The sequence below is a fragment of the Neodiprion virginianus genome, chromosome 3 (assembly GCF_021901495.1).
Source record: "Neodiprion virginianus isolate iyNeoVirg1 chromosome 3, iyNeoVirg1.1, whole genome shotgun sequence".
Lineage (NCBI taxonomy): Eukaryota > Metazoa > Arthropoda > Insecta > Hymenoptera > Diprionidae > Neodiprion > Neodiprion virginianus.
The window spans coordinates 20,823,906-20,843,907 of record NC_060879.1 but is presented as its reverse complement, the minus strand read 5'-3'; the positions used below and the strand labels follow the sequence as shown (position 1 = coordinate 20,843,907).

The 20,002-nt window shown below is 37.1% G+C and overlaps 2 protein-coding genes across 3 annotated transcripts; one reads left to right on the top strand and one right to left on the bottom strand.

The window, feature by feature from the left end:
• Positions 1-304: 304 nt before the first annotated feature.
• Positions 305-15,439, bottom strand: LOC124300108 (SR-related and CTD-associated factor 4-like). 2 transcript variants are annotated; one of them, XM_046753794.1, is made up of 15 exons: positions 15,194-15,439; positions 14,601-14,729; positions 14,172-14,463; positions 13,453-13,640; positions 13,052-13,333; positions 12,258-12,407; positions 11,836-12,104; positions 11,327-11,521; positions 11,119-11,252; positions 10,686-10,894; positions 10,402-10,579; positions 10,035-10,328; positions 9,619-9,834; positions 8,120-9,496; positions 305-6,814 (listed from the first exon to the last, which is right to left on the bottom strand). In XM_046753794.1, the coding sequence occupies exons 1-15, from the start codon at positions 15,221-15,223 to the stop codon at positions 5,895-5,897; spliced, it is 4,863 nt and encodes a 1,620-aa protein (XP_046609750.1). In that variant the 5' UTR covers positions 15,224-15,439; the 3' UTR covers positions 305-5,894. The 2 variants fall into 2 exon arrangements, with proteins under 2 accessions (XP_046609750.1, XP_046609749.1); XM_046753793.1 differs by having other exon boundaries at positions 9,619-9,843; positions 15,194-15,438.
• A 188-nt stretch (positions 15,440-15,627) lies between these two features.
• LOC124300114 (glycoprotein endo-alpha-1,2-mannosidase) lies at positions 15,628-19,987 on the top strand. Its single transcript, XM_046753805.1, has 5 exons — positions 15,628-15,823; positions 16,692-17,396; positions 17,742-18,004; positions 18,092-18,410; positions 18,495-19,987. Exons 2-5 carry the CDS (start codon positions 16,824-16,826, stop codon positions 18,774-18,776), a joined length of 1,437 nt encoding a protein of 478 aa, XP_046609761.1. The 5' UTR covers positions 15,628-15,823; positions 16,692-16,823; the 3' UTR covers positions 18,777-19,987.
• Positions 19,988-20,002: the final 15 nt, after the last annotated feature.

Below are 20,002 nucleotides of genomic sequence, written 5' to 3'. Positions count from 1 at the left end.
TCTCTGCGAATACAAATAATAATAATAATAGTGTTAAGATCACACAATATTATAATATAATTTTCAATCGTGTAAATATACGCATGGAACTGATTAATAATATATACATGTACGACCGTGAATTATTAATTATATATTTATTACAACGGCGAAAAAAAAAACACTACGTAGGTAATAATGGTAATAATTAATTAATCAACATATTCACGAAGTTTTTCTTAACGCATTATAGATATTGTAAATATTGGGGTCATGTGGCGGTGAGTGTAAACGGGTATTTCCACCCTTTTTTTATATTAACCGATCCAAAATTGCTCAATTTTGTATCTTATCTTTCCTCGTTAATGATAATAACAATAGTAGTGATAATGAGCATCATCACTGTAGTTGCACCGCCAGTTATTCCAAAATCATACTATCTTACACTCTGTTCCATTACATTTTAATAAATGTGAAATTATACGGGTAATTCTTGGCCGAAGAAAAATGAAAGTGTACATCTTTATCCTTAGTCAAATTTTTTTCGGTATTAAGTATACCTGTAATATATTCCGTCATATGCATCGTACGCCCGTGTAAAACACATAACAAATCAACTAATTTCTCAATCATATACGTGCATTGACAATTAATTGATTGATGAATAATCAATTTCCAGCTTTCATTAATCAATTATTGTACTATTGTATCTTTATACTTCGATATAGTGCAACTGCTGTACGTGCAATTCCCGATTTACAATCAATAATTACTTTCTGACGAAAGACTTTTTTCGCGTAGGCTATGGCGTGTCATTTTGCAAATCTCTTACTTGTAGTCGTCATCGTCGTTGTCTATGTTTGTCACTCATAGCTCAGTTTTGAAAAATCCGAATTATTTTATTCCATTTCTTGATACTTATCTATCGTGTATACCTCCTATTAAGTATGGAGATATCACATGTGCACATGTGTTACATACGAATATATATATTATATCTACGAAAAAGAACAGCGTGGCTTTGCATATTATACTGTATTTCCGAACGATAATTTTCCCAAGAATCGCTGACAGTTCAAACTAATTCAAACGCGGTATAAGGCATGTGTATAAACGTTCTCAGAAGCGGCTTTGAGCTAACGGATCGTCATGTAATATTTGGCAAAGATAATTCTCGAATTCTTATTCATTAGTTTTTGTATTTGGTACAATATTCCGTACTTTCTTGAAAATTCATTATGATCAACCTGTTGCACAAATAACGTAAATTCGAAGAAACTGAAACACTGGAACTGATATTTTCTTCTTGATCACACACGATATACGTAGGTACACAAAACTGAAAATTTTCCAAATAACAATAAAAAAAAAAAAAAAGAAACAAGTTAGAAATGCACGCATGGCAAAAAAAAGAATAAACGAATTTCATAGATTTCTGAAATAGTGCCACATGCACCACTCCATACTAAAGACTTAACGAACCTTTTCTTCCTAGTATATTGACATTTTAGTAGAGTTGAGTAGAGTTTATTAAGGCAGTGCCCTGGTCGATTTCGAGGTTTACGTAAATATCTCCAGATATCAAAGTCCACGTATCTCATAATCTAAAAAGGGCTCGACAGCCCCCTTCTATACACAATTCTGCACAAAATCACTCCACTACATTTTTATTTGACGCAGAAATAAAGAAATGGCACGGATTCTACAAAATCGCAATAGGAGTGTTTCTGTTCAGAATTGTGTATAAAATAGGGCTGTCTAGCCCTTTGTTACGTCTGAGATACGGGGACTTCGATATTTGGATATATATATACATGTCAATGTCGAAATCGCCCAGGACACCCCCCTTAAGTCTGCAACAAGTCCCCTGTGGCTTTGAAGGAGAAATGGAGATAATCGACTTCGAAAATTTAAATTAAGGAGTAGTAAGGGCGATAATAGCGTAACTAATCGATTGTTCTAAAACTATTTAAAAGAAATAAAGTATAATAGTAGTAGTGAAAATAATAATAATAATAATAATAATTACATTATAGTGACAACAAAAGTTGATCAAACCTCACGATACAATGAAAGTCTATTAAATTTCATTAATACGCCATACGGTACAGCATAAAAAGAAATCCAAATCATTCTCAAGATACGACTATATCCTCATGTAAAGGAAAAACCAAACAAATTAATCGCTCGCTTCAGGTCCGTATTTATAGATAAATATATATTCATTCTCTCATTCATTCCTCGGAGTCAATGGAGTGGTATCTTTTTTCCCTTCCTCTCTTTGCAGTTATAATCGGTATTCCACTAATAATTGAAGATACAAAATCTAGTTGAACATTGCTAGAACTTGAACGCTCTTAACTTCAAATAATTTCTTTTATATCTTCTTCCTAGTCTCGCGAATTAATGAAAATCACAATTTACAATGAATCTCCTAGAAAAAAAAAGAAACAAATCCCAATGACACTGGAATACGCTCGGAGCTCTCCCGTTCTTTTCGACAAATGTTTCAAGTGCTATAACATTCTTATGACTATACATTTTTGTTCTTTCTTTTCCAATTGTAAGGCTATTGGACATTTTTATACGATGTGATATTAATTATACAGTTTTTTGAGAAAAGAAAAAATACACAAAAAAAAGGCGCACGGTACGAAATTCCATAACTTTTTTTTTTCTCTTTTTTATACTGTTGTGATACTATACCTATCTATTTAATACAGAATTAAGATTATTACAGTATCGTACACCTTTTTCTTTAGAATCAAATTTTTCTGGTAATAACAGCTATGAATACGGACCTATTTGATCAAAAAAAAAAAACCAGTACACTAAAATACAAATCGTGTTATTGAGTCGGTTGGAATCACAAAGTAAGTGCGAGCGAGTGTACGGAGAGTTTCTTTCTTTGCCTTTGCAGGAGTGGTGCGGGCTGACGTCATTTTTCACATATCTGTTCATATCGACACATGAATTATTCGTTTTCCATTTTAACTTCACTCAAATATTAATTTAATAACGAATGACGTACGTAGGTAATAGGGACAGTACCTTGCACTTGTCACTCAGTTTGAGCGCAAGCGCGAGTTATCCATCGCTGCGTTGTACAAGTAGGGTACACTTGAATGCTTGCTTGCTTGCGCGTGAACACAGGAACCGAGGGTTGTTCAAGAAAAATATCCACCTCATTTTATTTCTTATATCATCTCATTCTCGTTATTGATTGTATACCTTAGATCATAACTTTGCATCAAATATGACACACCTAGGTTTTCTTCACGTATACTCATCTTTTTCTTTTCAAATCAAAAATATGCTCTTGCAACATGAAGTCCAATTCATTTATAAGATAATGTAAGATATTTTATAATGTACATACAATAGAGATGCAATACGTAGAGAATTGGAAAATTTTGTTGTTGAGTCGTCAAATGCTTTTATTGTATACTTCTGCAGAGTTTTACTAATATACGAAGCACGGTGAGAAGAAAATTGAAATAAAAATTAAGTTTGATTCACTTTAATAATTACAAACTTGAAAGAAGTTACGGAAGATAAACCTAATTCTCTGCAATGATGCAAAGTATGTAAGAAAATAGTATTTTATTCTTAGGAGCAGTGCAGAAAGTTGGAATGATAACGCCATATTTATTTGCAAACGATTTGTATAAAATGTTTATTATTACTTTTTTATCTATTTTTCTTGTTTTCTTATTTTCTTTTTTTTTTGATTACTTATCTTTTTCAGTTCATTTCATTTCATTTTTGAATATAATTACGATCATGCTTAAGCAACTGTTGACTGCACAGCATTTATTTCATTTGTCTTTACGTAATTATATAGAATATATTTGCTACTCTTCATTCATTTCGTCTATATATGAAAATATAAAATTATTTAGTCAATATACGCGTGTATGTATGTACAATTCAATAAATTAATAACGTTACATGATTGCAGGCTCGGTACATAAACGAGTAATACAAGATACCATACGCACGCTGTAAGGTACCCGCTCCCTTCCCTGCTAACAATTCATTGGAAAACAAGTTTTACTTCGACAATTTCTATTTTCTCCTTCTTTTCTTGTCCCTTCACCCCTACGAATTTACTCACTAAAAATAAAATTAAAAAAAAAAAAAAAAATTTTGCTACATAGGCGAAATAGCTAGGTGAATGGAAGTTGAGAAGTGTCAGAAGAAGAAAAGAAACAAAAGACACTTAAGAAAAACTATCGTTGACTGATAATAAAATTACTAGTTATATTTTACTACTTTCAATTGTACCCACATATTTTTAATCGGTGATCGCGTTTCATCAAAAATTTCCTACTTTTCAAAGCAATCTAAATTCTGATTGATGGTCAAAAAAAGTCATCAATAAGTAAAATTTATATCCTACTCTGCTGATTAAACAAAAACGCGGCGAAAGAAATCAAATTCATTTTCATTGAAGACAACTAATTCTGACTATTATTATTGCTATTGTTACTATTTACTCTCTCTCTCTCTCTTTAATTTTCTATCATTTTGTCTTTCCTATAGGTACTTAGTAGATAGGTCCTGTGTTCACTATCACAGCAGTGTTCAATTAAGAAGCAGCAGTATACAGACATATGTCTGTATATCCTACAAGTATGTATGTATGTATAATGTATATACATTAAAAGTTTAGAGCTTTGATGGAATCATTAATTAATTTGTTAATAATATTATTATTATCATTAACTTTGCTTTGTCTAAACGAATAAGATATCATTCATCATCAAGTTTCATTATTCATTGCGACTTTACCTAATGACTTTAGTAGTAAAAATAAACTCACTGGACCCATAGCTCCCCACCACTCCGGAGTATGGCGCTCGCAAAAGAAAAGTCCGAAAGTCCGCTCTGTATTTCACTTCCTAGATTAAATAACTTTGATCACTATCATCTTATACATGGATACGCATACACAATGCATTTATGTATATATGTATATTACAGTGGTTTTTATTTGGGGGTCGGAAAAATTTTTGTTGGGACGCCCCCCAGATCTATTCCAAATCATTCAAAAAGTCTGTGTAAAGTTTTAAGCCTCTATAACAACTGGATTACATGCCTCAAAGCTCTGAAAGGTTTAAATGTAAAATGCATCTAGTTTTTATAACCAGGTATTTCGTGTTTTATGACTTTGGTCTAAATTAAGGGACCGATTTGAAACTTGGCAGAGTTGTTGCTCATAATAATAGGAACAAACTCTGAAAATGCCACAATTTTATAATTATTGTTCCTTAATGTATAAACCTAATAAAAGTGATGGTATTAAGCTTATATAACAAAAGTAATATATTATAAAATTATGACAAAATTTTTTAATTTTCAGGGTTTGTTTCTATCATTATATGCAACAGCACTGCCAAGTTTGAAATCGGTCCTTTAATTTATATCAAAGTCAAACAAAACGATATACCTGGTTATAAAAACTATATGTATTTTATGTTTAAAACTTTCAGAGCTTAGAGACATGTGTTCCAATTGCCGTAGAGGCTTAAAACTTTACAGATGTTTTTTTAATGATTTGGAACAGATCTGGGAGCATAACCAAAGAAAATTTGTCCAACCCTCAAATAAGGACCACCGTAAAGTATATATGCAATGTATATATACAATGTGTAGATATATATATACATACACATATACATATTTTTGGATGTATATATGTATGCGTTTAATATGCACAACATGCATACGCTTTTCTTAGTCTTTCTGGTTTTTTGTTTTCACTTCCTTTCACTCACAAAGACTCCTTTCTTTCAATCTCTTCATACTTAGCTGAATATCAAATCTGCAGTATATTTAATTTTTATCGTGCATTGATTTTTTTCGGCTCCTTCTTTAGCTAAAAATTTACTTTTTGGTCATTCATTAACTTCCTATAGCAGCTCATCTGATTCCGATTTTGGCGACGCAACATGATCATTAGCTTCGTTTTGATCGTCTCGGGATTCAGGCATAGCCTGGTTTTCAACACTTTCAATATTCACATTCACGTGTTCGTCCGCTGGGTCAAAGACTTTTTCCTCAGGTTCGTAAGAATCGATATGATCGTCAGGTGCATTAAAAGATTCGTTTAAGCCATCCATTTCTTCGTTCTTGGATTCTATGGCAAACTCATTTGCTGTTTCAGGAGATATGTGAACCACTTCTTGTTTGTCATTTTCTTTCTGGTTATTTGCAGAATGGCAGTGCTCCGGAGCGTCACACGTTTCCAAATTTTCGACTAACTCAGAACCATGTTCAGGCAAATCATCGAAGTCATTTAAATTCTCGTTGCTTGTTTCAAATATTTCCTCTAAAATCGGAGCTGAGGATGACGGTTGTTTCTCATGATCATTCTCTTCGCCGAATATTGATCTTTCCTCATTGAACGTATGATCCGCAGGTGGCGGGCTCACATTGCCCCATCTTGATTTTCTGCTCCTGTTACGACTCTCACGATCCTGAGACTTTGCTCTTCCCTCATTGTCCCTGTGACTCGTGTGATTTTCCTCCAGATCGCCAACGTCTCCACCATGTTCAACACCATTCTCCACCTCGTCTAATGGCCACGATCCTGGTGGACCATTTTCTTGATTTCTCCAAGGACCATCAGGCCCTCCAGCTGGAGGACCGAGCGCTGCAAACGGTGGTCTAATATGTGGCCCTGGAGGACCACGCGGATCGTCAAACGGTGGCCTGAAGAAGGAATCTGCTTCTCTGGGGTCGAACGGCGGCCCTCGAGGCCCGAAAGGTGGCCTCATACCAGGCCTCATACCCCTTGGACCCATACCCCGTGGGTGAAACATAGGAGGGCCTAGAATTACGTAATTCAGAGTAAGCGCTGGAGCTACACTTTAGCTGGAGCATTCCTGACAGGTTTTTGATTTTACAAAAACAGGATAACCACTAATTTGACAAAATAAATTACACAAAATTTTCTGGATTTCCGGAACCCAAAACGCAGTTTTTCTATGACATTTTCTTATCCTAGATAGCAAGTGTCCCAATTATTTTACACACTTTATTACCCCTACATTCGATGGAAATTTTATATCTTTCACTTTGTCTCTTGAAAAAGGGAAGCAATTAGTCGTATCAAATTTGTCATAAAAAATTCGATTCAACTTTGAACATAAAAAACTGATATTTCTATTTTTTCCGTGAACTGTAACTCAAATTCCCTGATAAGCGTTCCACAAAATGACCATATAATTAACAAAACAGGAAAATTTCATGGAGTTTTTTTTTTTAGTATTTTATTAATTTTGGGAAAAATGATTTTCTCGTTTTTTTCCAGCGAAATTACTTTAAAGCAAATTCAGCAGGTTATAAAAGAAAGGACTTCGTGATATCTGTAAAATAGGTCTATATGTAAATAACAGTAAAATTCAATTGCATATTACTTTCAGAATTGATACCATTTATAACGGAAAAAATACTATATAGTTATATTAAAATACTATGCTTTGTGCATATACGGATTGCAAGAATTTTTTTGCCATGAAATTTTCCTGTCGTGTTTTTCATACATTTGGCTTTCACAACTTTGTGGTGAAAAAAAAATAACGTTAGTGAAATAATTTTGTATAGTAATGTCGATATTTTTGCTGGAATAGTATTTAGATGAACCTTCATCCGATCACACTTGATTATACGTATGTTCAAGTTGTGACCGATCAAACCTCTGCTCACAAACAAGTAGTTCATTCTGATTACCGGTCTTTATTTCATCACTCGCTGCAATTAGAATGAACCATTAGAGAATTTTCAGAAGTTAGTATCAGTGACAACTCGACTTTGCGATTAAGTTTGATTGATCCAAACTTCAGATACATGAGATAGTGACTATCAGTAACATTTTGTGAAACTGAAAAAGTAAATCGAATATCACTTTTGCTAACTTGAGTAGAAAGCTTCGTCATGACATGAAAGTTATTTCAGAACTACAGATTACCAGTTATGTTAACCCTGGTATTTTGTAGGGTTTGTAAAATTCTGTGATATTGAAAAATTTCAGCAAAGATTTCATAACATTAATATTTTTTACAAAACATGCTTCTTTGAACTGATGATAACTTGAATTTCAAGGTGAGAAAGTAGATTAAAAACATTAACTCACCGTGACCACGTGGCGGTCCGATTCCAGGGCCTCTAGGACCGAAGCCATCAGGCCCCATGGGTCCACGGGGTCCCCTTGGCCCCATCATAGGTGGAGGTCCAAAGCCCGGATCCATGGGTCCTGGGAAAAAGTCTCTCCGCCTAGGATCGAAGTCTGGATGATCAGGATGACCTCTGGTATTGAAAGCGTCAGCCATTCTGGGATCAAAGCCAGCTTCGCGCTGCCTTATTTCGTACTCGTAGCGTTCCCTCTCATAATCATCCATTGGATGTCGGCCCCGCATATCAGGACGGTCAAAATCATCCCTAACGGGTCCCATTCTGGGGTTAAAATCATCGGCCCTCGGACCATTGGGCCCCATTCTATTGTCGAAGTCATCATTGAATCTTCCGACATGCATTCTCGGATCGGTAAAATCATCGATCGGTCCCCGCGGCGGTCCGACCGGTCCCCTGCCCCCATAGCCCGGTCTGTCCCGGTCGCCAGGTCCACGCTGAGGAAAATCCCTAAGATCCTGCGATACGCCTCTGAAGTCGGGTCCCCTAGGTCCGAAGTCGGGTCTGTCCTGAGGTCCCAGGGGAAATTTGGGTAGATCCATTAAAGATGGGGGTAAATCGCCCGGTCTGCGACCACCGACAATGACATCTTCGTAAGATCTATCGCCTCTGTCCCGATCGATTCTGTCGCTCCTGTTATTCCTGTCCATTCTGTCGTCAAGAGGCAGTGTGCCATCAGCCAATTGCCGTAGCCTGTCCGCTAGACTCGGTTTCACGTCCTTTTTTGAACCCCCGCCGTCCATTTCGTGAGTATTGTTTTGATTTGGCAGACCGCTAGACACGTCTGACCTTATACTTTCCCGGCCGTCTCTATCTCCGCGATCTCTGCGCTCCTCTCTGTCCCTGTCACGCATCTCTCGACCATCTCTTCGTCTGTCGCGTCCCCTGTCTCTTCCCCGTCCGCGATCTCGTCTGGAATCAGCGCTCTCGTCTCGATCGCTTCTCTCGCGGTCTCCTCTGTCTCGTCTCTCTCTTTCCCGGTCTCGATCCCTATCTCTGTTCCTTTCGGCTCTCATTTCTCGGCCGAGACCATCATCTTCTAGTCTATTTTCGGTCAGATGGGCTTTTCCCATTGCCGCAAGAAGCTGGTCACTCAAATTCGGCTGCTTTTCTTTCGGCATGGTTATCGTATTCTGCGGTATTTCGTCCTCCATTTCCATCTCGACATCCATATCGTCCGAGTGATGTTGCTGCGACATTTGCATCTGCATCGGTGGCGGTGGACCGATACCGAACGGCTGTCTCAGCATTGGGAGATTTGCCAAATTTGCCTCTGATGTCGGAGGAGGCACTCCCATGGGCGGAACATTGTGCGGCATGCCTAAAACGATAGCAGAGTGCACAGATCAGTGGTTAATTCCGAATGTAAATATTCGAATTCAACATTTCACCACCCAAGCACATATATTCTAAATTTCATAGAATGAACACAAAGTTAATTACCTGTGGCACTAGGTTTGTCAGAAGGTGCAGCAGGCGCAGGAAGCGGAATTTGAGCAAGGAGACCTACACCAACTCCAGCTCCAAAAGGTGAATTCACTGGAGGAGTCAGCATGGTTTGCATCATACCTGGGCCGATTAGTCCCTGCATATTTGGTGGAGGTACACCGATAGGTACGTTGGGCATCAGTCCATGCGTCATTTGAAGTCCCATGGGACCTATCATACCTGTTATTTGTATTTTGTTATTTGAATTAAATAGTCTAATTAGAAGCTGATTATATTCGGGCATTGTTGCTAGGGATAAAATTGCAAAAATTTATTTGTCTGTAACTCTGTCAAGGCTTTGCTAACATAGGAAGTGAAATCTGAATTGCATTTCCAACTTCTAATGAAACTCAGATATCCTCATTACTCACGTGTTACACCAGTGATGGGAAAGCCTGGAGGCATCAGTTGAAGTTGAGAGTTAGGGGGGGCGAGCAAAGATGCACTGGTGGGCGGTCTAATGGGCGGTGGTTGACTGGTATCGACCATCTGCTGTTGCTGTTGCTGCTGCTGAGAGTTCTCGGCAGAGGACATTACATTAACAATACCATCTGTTAATGTGGGAATTGGTGTCCCCGCTACAGATGCAGTGGCAAGAGTTTGCTGCTGAAGGTGTAGCTGGTGCTGCAGCGTTTCTGCGTTTGCCACAGCATGCTTCAGTTTACCTATAAAATGAATAATTTGGTATAACAGTGTTTTATAAGGAAATATACAAAAATCCTGCAACTATTCTTATACCCTTCAATCTGGGCGGCAGTGTATCTTCGTCTATCATACCACCTTCCTCCAATAATTCTAGATCCTGATCTGTTACATTGTTCAACTTATTCCACGGTATGTAACTGACGCCAAGCTCAACTTCCCAGTAATCTTTCCACTCCTTGCCTTTAACTCCTTTGCCTGGTGCCCAAGCAAGCTGTAAATGAAATGGTCAAAATTATTAAATTACAGTACATGGTACACTCGAGGATGTATGTTTGTACCTAGAGTTTCAAAGATTGAGTGACTGTAAATTGTCTCACCGTTATAGCTTTTCCCTGCATTTTGTGACTTTTCAACTTGGTAAGAGCTCGATAAGCATCTTGCCTCCTATTCATGCATATAAAAGCGCATCCTCTAGGCGATATTAGATCAATGCTAACTATGTCCCCCAGTTCTCCGAATGTATCTGAAAGTTCTTCCTGATGAACCAATTTCGACAAATGACCAACCCATAACGTTGTGCTGCAAACTGTGGGGGAAAAGAAAATATCAATAAATACCAAAACTACATATGATAATAAAAAATGGTATCCAGATTAAATTATATCCATGAATGAGAAAATAAAAAAATTGAGCCATAACGTAGGAACTCCATCTTTTATTTGTTTTTGGCAGTGTTTAGAAGGAAACGAAACCAGGATAGGGGGAATTGTTTGGACAAAGCATGCTTATACGTAACTTTAACACACATACCGCTAAGCTTCTCTCTTACGATTGGTGGAAGGCCTCGTTTTCTCCGTTCTCTTTGTTTTTCCCGTTCTTCCTCAGACATTTTGTCTCGGCTATCATCGCGTTTTCGTTCACGATCTCTTTCTCTGGATCGTGACCTAAAAGAAAGATGCAGAATTGTCGTCAATAAGCCAACAAATGAAGGAACTCCGTAAGTGGCTGTTTCACATACCTCCTGCGCCTAGATCTACTCCTTGACCGAGATTTTCTGTCTTTATCCCTCTCACGATTCCGGTCTCTATCCCTGTGACGGGGAGATCTAGACCGACTACGTCGCCTATACCTGTCTGGTGAACCACTTTGTGACCTTATGTTGTCACAATTTACTATCTCGACACTGCTACTGTCCCGTCTTGTTGGAGCGGAGCTATAAAATTGAAGAAAGGAGATTCCTATAGTAATAAATGATTAAATAATGTTTCCGTCAGATATTACAATGAAAAACATATGTTGTACAGTGATTTTTTACCAGACAGAAGCATTATTGATTTCTATCTGTACGTAATGAAAAATCACGGATGTAGACATAATATGGCAAGTTTGTTTAAGGCACAGTGGCGGGATTTTCCACACATGACTAGATCGAACTTGCGCTCGTAAATTTTAGTGTAAAAGTTCTGACTTACTGGTAAGTCAATGGATGAATGAGACGAGTAACTACAGCTAATGTCATTTATTTACCTTGGAAAGTCCATGGAATCCTGCCTCTCATCAATCAAGGGACTTTTCACATTTTGAAGTGAGGACTGTGGAGTGACTCTCAGGCTCTGCGGAGGCTGGGAAGCGTAAGGTAATGCCGGAGGATAACCTGGCGGTGGCTGACTCATGTCTTGTTGCATGAGCGCAGCATTCATGTTGATGTTTGCTACAGCATTATAAATTCCACTTTGCTGCGATGGCTTAAGAACATCGGAGGGCTTCAATTCACATTCGGAGGCAAACGGTAAACTCTGATAATGAAAAACAGAACATAACAGAAAATTAAATTTTTAAATCGTTGCATGGATTACCTGCTTTTCTGATACCTTTTTATATTATACGATAAGAAATATTGTCAAATATCAACTTTCAACCCTTCACTGACAATGTGAATTAATACTAACAGGAACTGTTTGTGCTAAGTGTTTATCGAATTCATCCTCTTGCTGTTTCATTTGTTGTAACTTGCGCCGTTTTTCCTCCATTTCGTGCTGCGTTGCAGTAGCATTGCCACTCTGCATAGTTTGCTGTAATGTCTGCAACTGTTTGAGGACCTGAAATATGAAAAATGCAATCAGCATTTATACATGTGTTGAGTCGTCGAGAGGAGAAACGAAACTCTATTACACTCACCAAAAAACTAAAATATGGATCATGTGTTTTAATTTATGTGAAGGAATAAGATCAAGCAGTAAAGATAGTTTGTTTCACAGTACTTTTCATCACCCCGCAAACCAATTCGCTAACTTAGAGGTACTATCAAGTATGATCAAAATATTTTGTCGTTAATATTTATTTTTCCCATAAAATAATTCATTCATCTTTCATAAAATTGAATCCTATTGCATTTAATTATTCATTTTATAGCAATTTGTATTATTCGTTCTATAAACGTCGAATGAACTGTGTTGGAGTCCTTCAAATTTAATGAATTTTTTGTCAATAGAAGCGTATGGTCAAACAAAACGACATAACAACTTTTAATACCCATCATCTGATTGTAAAGTCGTATAAATAGCAAATTTTTTTAATCCAACAGTTTCTGAGATCATCGAGGAAAAATTTCATTGAAATTAGAAAGTTACTTCCGACCAGAAGCCATATTTTTTCTTTATTGCCATAGGTGATGAAAAGTAAAAAGTGACGTGGATAGCGCAATTGACTGCTTGTACTAAGTTAAATAATTAACCATAAACACCTCGGGATTAGTAAGCAGAGTTCCCAATCCTTCGAGGCTCCCACCAGCTGGTCCTGAATTGTGTTGTCCCAAGTTCGACTGTATGGCTACAGGTGAACTACCCATGATCCCATCGTCATCTTCTTCTTCGTCGTAGTCGAAGTCGAGGAGTTTCTTATCAAATTTGACCAATGACTGGTTCTCATTAACAGTAGCTGCTTCCTGTTTTTTCAGTAACAGTTGCTGCAAGTGCTGAAGTTGAGCTAACAACGTCGCATCAACCTGATTAGTTCCGCCTTGACCCTGAATAAGACCAAACAATATTGTTAGGTATTCATTACCTCTTCACCAAAGTTATATAATATATTTTTTCCATTAATTTCTTTATTAACAACTCGGAATTTACTTGAATCATAACTAACCATCATTTTACTAGCATTTGCTATGTTCGCAGTTTCCATTTTAGTTTGCGCCAACCAGGCTGGATCAATAGACTTTGATGATGGGAACATCTTTTGGTCTTTTGGTGTGTTTTTGACTGCTGAAGGTGGTGTTTTTGTAACTGCGCTTATGGAGCTTAAATTACTAGCATTTGTAACATTGAGAGTACCTGTAAAACATACAATTATACAATTAATTTCAAGATTTGTTTACAGTTTATCCAGTCAGTTTGGACATAAGGCTACATTGCAGAGAGTGATACTACATCAGAAATAAATTCAATGGTGAAAATATTAACGATTAAAATGATCGCCCAACAAAAGTGACATCACCCATGTTTCTTGTTCTAAACCAAACAGTCAAGCTGTACTCAGCATTAATAATAAATGTTTTTTATGTATTATGATAAGATAAAATCAATCATTCTGTCAAATGCATCAAGAACTCCCATGAACTATAACATCATACACAAAGCTATCATTTTATCTCTCACATTTTCAACCTAAGTAAAAATCTCGTCAATGTCATTTCCAGTCACATATACGATAATATTTAATAAGGCAACTACATTAATTTTTATAGATAAAAGACGACACCATGTGCTTCAACTACGATTTAACAGTTGTTGTAACCAAACGTGAAGTATATCAGATATAAAAAACACTAAATTAACATTCTATTTAAACAAATTGTGATATACCATTACTGTTAGGAGGCTGTTCCTTATGAATGGGGTGATTAGGGTCGGCAAGATCAAAAAGCGGCTGAATAACTTCAGGTTGAAATACTGCGTTCTTCTGCCAGAGGTTCAGGACACGTATTACTTTACTTTTGTCCTCAGGTGGGCATTTCAGCAAATTAAGAAACGTCGTTTGCATATTTTTAGCAAACCTTGGAGCAAAAACATCCTTCTCAACCCCAAACTGGTGCCGCGACTGACGAACTATCGAATCAATGACGTACAGACCTGGGACTTTGTACTCCGGTTTGCACTGAAATTAAAAACATGTTAAATAAATATACTATCAGTGTAAAAAATGGTCTAAACCATAGGATATTATAATTCTTAGTTGTGAAAATAAGGCAGTCTTAAATTTTAACCCTTGATGGTACTGCGCTCAATACTCACTTTCTGTATGAATTTTTCTACACTCTGAACAACATGCTTGTAAAACTTGATGGCCTTGATTGCACCTCGAGTAAGAGATGTCATCTTGGCCTTGGATATTGGTGGCTTAACATCGTACAACGACGAGAGCTGAAAGAACAAATCAAGGTGAAACGAAGAATGCTAAGGGATAAAAGTTGTATAAGAAACTGCTAAGTTTCAGTGAGTTTGATTCATCGCTTGATTGATACAGGAGAGAAACAAAAGAAAAAACTGAAATAATCAAATTAAATGAAAAACTATTTCACTGATTCAAATCGTATTAATCCAAACAACAGGATAGAATGATTCCCCTTCGAAAATCGACGGTAAGATCATGATCGATCCGATGCAAGTAATCGTCAACAAGCGAGCAGCGAACCACGGCCGGGTACGAGTACTATATCGTAAAGGATTTTTGGCCCGAGGTTTTTACGACACGGTTCAGAGCTTGGAACGCTTGCATAAATTCGCTCGAAAAATGTAACAAAGTGGTTTGCTATTAATTAGTCAATCTCGACTCTTTGTGAATGGTGACCTCTAAATTTCGGCCTGGAGAGGCCAAACTAGCTTACCTCGGCGTTGAACGCCTTAACCGCATCCATTTCGTCTTGTTGTACGGCGAAACTGCCCTTCGGCGAAATAACCGTGAGCCCCGCGGACGGGCGCGACACTCCTCGTTCACACCACAAACGTCTATCGTATTAATAAACCTATTATATTAACGAAATAACTACATTTCTCGTCGTCGCGCACTTTCCGAGCTGGGCCATGCCATCCAAGAATCAAGATGGCCGCCTCCCCGCCGCCGCCGCTACCCGACATGCATCGCGACACATCACCACAGATCACCACAGATATTTCCTATGTCCCATGACGTCCGTGATCACCACCGCTATGACGTCTCTGGCCTTGTAGCGTACTTCGCTCCTGTTCTCCGTCGGTAAGCTAGCTGCCTTTGGCTGTGCGATTTTCTCATGGTTACCATTTGTAATCCCGTGACCCCAGGGAGTCCTCAAAGTGCGCGGGAGGCAAAGGGAAGAAGATAGTGGTAGAACCACGACAGAGCGCCGAAGGTTGTCAGTTCGCTTTGCGGCGAGCTTTTGGTCGAAAATGTGTCTCGGATAACTTTGTGTCGTCGAATCACGGATTACAAATGTTTAATATTTAAACAACCATCATGTTTGCGATAGTTTGTTCAACGAGTGAGTATCAGGAAGAAATCACCGTTCATGTCATTTGCTGACAATTGATGGGAATCATTTAAACAGGCCTACAAACAATATCTCTCATACGGGCTGTCTTTCTTTCCTACGTTTTTGTACTTCTCTTTTCTACATCTCTTTTTCTTTATGTCCATATTTTCTCGTTCCACCCCTTTCATTTTATCCGTGCACTTTTGTCAATATGAAAAACGCGGTATGGAGATAAAACAATTAATTAATATTTATCGTTGCAGATTTTATGTCAGGCTCTTTTGTGTAATATGTAGTGAGACGAGATCTCTCGGACTTATTGTTAAATCTGTTGGACATACATTATATGTATGTATAGGTATCTTCTATTGCACTCTCCACGCAATATTCATCACCCGTTTTTGAATTGTTATTATCATTATAATATCCCTTTAAGAATTATTGATTTCCTATTGTTTCAACCACGGGTGCACACACAAATGTATTCCAGTCGTACCTATTGCTTGCTACCAAGGCGCCATGCCGAAATACACATTTTCCATTCAAATCACTCGTACACACATACGAAAAGGCCTACGTGTGGTAATCTAGCGTCAATTCGTATGTTGAGAAAAAGAAGAGATAAAAATTACAACTGAATCGACCTGGAATCGCAGACACTTGTGTAATCATTGATAAACGATAAACAGAGAAGATTCGGTGACGAAAGAATTGAATGTCAAATTTTCTATGTTTTCACAATGTAGTTGTAAGATTTGCGATTTTAGCAACACGCTGCTTTCGATTATTTTGTGTTTTAAAACTTATGAATCCCATTTCAGGGTCTGGAAATTGTCTCGGATTAAAATTTTTTTACAATATATCCTCTCTTTCACAGGTTATCAAAATAAAAAAAATAAAATGTGAGTGCTCTTCAATTCGGTGAATAAATTTGAAATACACCCCATAAATTGGTAAAGACTCACTTTGCCCAATATTACATTAACTGGACAATTAAATCAGTGCTAAAATGTTTGGGAGTGTAGTAACTGCATTGTCGCTGCGAAGATGTTTCTACTTATCAGCAATAGTGGTTATATTATCGACACTAATGGCAGCTGTAATAATAGTTAAGCTCTCACCCCTCGAGTCGGTTAAATGTCAACCACACATGGTAACTTCACCAGTCGAATGGAGCACATTGTCTAGTCAGGGTCAGGCGGGAGTTGGGGATTTGATACTAGCTGTACATGAAAACAGAAGCCGAATGCAGGAACTTAATGAAAAGAGTTATGGGGAGATGAGGCAGAAGATGGTGCAGAACAAAGTTGCCAGAATATCCAACAGAATGAGAAAGAAGATCATGCCACTGATAAACAGGAATTCATCCATCGATACCAACTACAATGTCCACATATTCTATTACCCGTGGTACAGATCTCTCGAGTTTGACAAGTCGTGGAAGCACTGGAATCACGACTACCTTCCCAACTGGAAGAAAAATGACAAGAGGGTATTTCCAGATGGAAAACATAAGCCTCCGGATGACATCGGTGCCAACTATTATCCCAGCTTAGGTTGCTACAGCTCTCGTGATCCTCAGGTATTTTGATTTCGGATTTAAACTTTCTATCATAGTTGGATATCTGCACACTAAACAGTACTTGACACGGAAGAGTGAAATCCTCTTCAGATCCCCTAAGCATCTAAATTTTTCTTAAATATTAAGGGTATTTATGTTTTTTGAAAAAAAACGTAAATGGAATATGAATCTTAACAGCAAATATTTATAGGGATACAGACTGATAAGAGTCAGAAAATATCCCACCAGTCAAATTAAATGAAGTCGGTTTTTTTTTTTTTCTTTTAAGACTGTGCTTATTGAATAGAAATTGGCCATCATATTCAGCGTCTTTCTAAATCAATGTAATTCTAAATCTTTGTACAGGTAATCGACTTACACATGAAACAGCTCAAAGAAACAGGGGTGGGAGTGGTAGTGGTTTCATGGATTCCTCCTAATGCCATAGATAGCACAGATTCCGTGATGTCGGATATACTAGATGCAGCTCATCGCTATAGCCTCAAGGTTGCTCCACACATTGAACCTTATGCAGGAAGAAATCCAATAAATTTGATCGAACATTTAAAGTACTTGTTCAGCGAGTATGGAAAGCATCCAGCACTGCACAGAATAAAAAGAGAAACAGAGTGAATATTTAACGAACAACAATATTGTCTTTCAAACTCCAAATTTAGGCAATGATTAACTGGCACTTTTTCTTTCTGGTTTGTCAGCGGAGCTGTTCTACCGGTAATGTACATTTATGACTCTTACGTCTTCCCATCGAACTCGTGGTGGGAACTCTTGTCTGATCGCGGAAACCTCACTCTTCGTGGCTCAGAAATTGATGCTGTATACATGGGGCTACTCGTAGATGCACAACACAAGAACCATATTAAAAAATCACACTTTGACGGATTCTACACCTATTTTGCAACAAATGGATTCAGCTTTGGAAGTTCGTGGAAAAATTGGAAAGATCTGAACAAGTTCGCCGAACAAAATGAACTCCTTTTCATACCCAGTGTTGGTCCTGGTTACATAGATACTCAGGTACTATACATGATATTGAATTTTAAAAAATCTAAGAACATTATTAGTTGAATTAAATTTTTTGAACATAATTTTCACTCTCAGGTACGACCGTGGAACGCTGATAATACGAGGCACAGACGTCATGGACAGTACTATGGCTATGCTTGGAGCAGTGCTCTAAACAGTGGGGCTACCACCGTGTCGATAACATCGTTCAACGAGTGGCATGAGGGCACACAAATTGAACCAGCCCGTCCTGCGAGCAACAAGGATTTTACATACCTAGATTATGAGCCTGAGGGCCCCAACTTATATTTGAATTTGACCAAGCTTTGGGTTGAACAGTTTACGAAAAAGTATAAAAATGCGAAGCCAAATGACTGAGGGGAAGTCAAGTAGTAAGAAAAATTTTTAAACCGGTATAGGGTTACACAGAAATCTACAGGATCAGCATTCAGCTATGAAACATGTTTTACAAATTTCCAAGCTTAGTTTACACCAATTTCAAACATACCTATCTCTGCATAAAAATTTAGCCTTTTTTTACTTATGAAAAAAATATGTCATAACTTCTCAGAAGCAATACGTATGTCGGAATCTAGAGAAATTATGAAAAAATAATGCATCATCACTGAACATGTTCGACTTGTTGAATAAGCCTTGGTACAGTAGCAAAAGAAGAGGAGAAGTTGAATTTCATTTTGATGAAAAACTGAAATCAACAAATCGCAAAAATTTGTGACCAAAAATGAAACAATAATACTAATGGTGTAAATGGCAACCAATTATGAATAGATTTTGACGCTAGATATCATTACGTCTGTGGATTAGTGATAGATGTCAATATGCTGTTGCTGCTGCATTGTGCGATATGCAAAGATTGCAGATGACTTTGATAAGTAGGTGTTTTGTACATGTATTATTATATAGACAATAATTACTCCCTGTCCTTTCTCTCACAGGGTATATTCTTCCTTTCTACTACCCTCTTATAGGTATTTAGAGATTAATAATATTCATGAGATACTATATTATCTAAGAAAAAAGAGAGAAAAAAAGCGACAAATTTATTGAAATTTTATTACTTTAATAAGTTTTCAAACCGAGATATTCAAAGTTACCGATATTTAAGATATGTTAATAAGAATTTCATACGAAGAGAATAATTTATCAATAAAAGATACATTACACATGCCTGTGTATGTATAGATAATATGAGAATGTAGGGAGGGTAAGCCCTAGTAATATTTTTTACAGTTCCTTTTTTTTTTTTTTTTGTCAGCAAAATGTGACATGTTAATAACTTTTTTGTACAAATGAAATGAAAGAATATTTACTCGATCTACTATGAATCGGTATGACAACTATAAAGGAAGATATGATGGATTATCAAAATTTGCATGCATGTACCTATGTCTTACATTTAAAATGAACAAAATGAATGAAAAAAATATATATTGCAAGTATCTAAATTCTTTTCGTATACGTACGAATATATAAAAAATTTTCGATGTGTATGTACACTATACATGTACCGTACCGTCTTATTATGAATATCTTATGTAAGTGGTTCTACTACACTATATATATATATATATATATATTAGGGT

Bases quoted from the DNA above. Each gene is read 5' to 3' on its own strand.
- LOC124300108 (XM_046753793.1), bottom strand. From the start codon at position 15,223: ATGGATGCGGTTAAGGCGTTCAACGCCGAG. The intron at 13,641-14,171 runs GTATATCACAAT...TATGTTTTACAG, and splicing joins ACAGCCTCCTAACAGTAATG to GTACTCTCAATGTTACAAAT. The intron at 11,522-11,835 runs GTAAATAAATGA...TCAATTTTATAG, and splicing joins GATTCCATGGACTTTCCAAG to CTCCGCTCCAACAAGACGGG.
- LOC124300114 (XM_046753805.1), top strand. From the start codon at position 16,824: ATGTTTGGGAGTGTAGTAACTGCATTGTCGCTGCGAAGATGTTTCTAC. The intron at 17,397-17,741 runs GTATTTTGATTT...ATCTTTGTACAG, and splicing joins ACAGCTCTCGTGATCCTCAG to GTAATCGACTTACACATGAA. The intron at 18,411-18,494 runs GTACTATACATG...TTTCACTCTCAG, and splicing joins CTGGTTACATAGATACTCAG to GTACGACCGTGGAACGCTGA.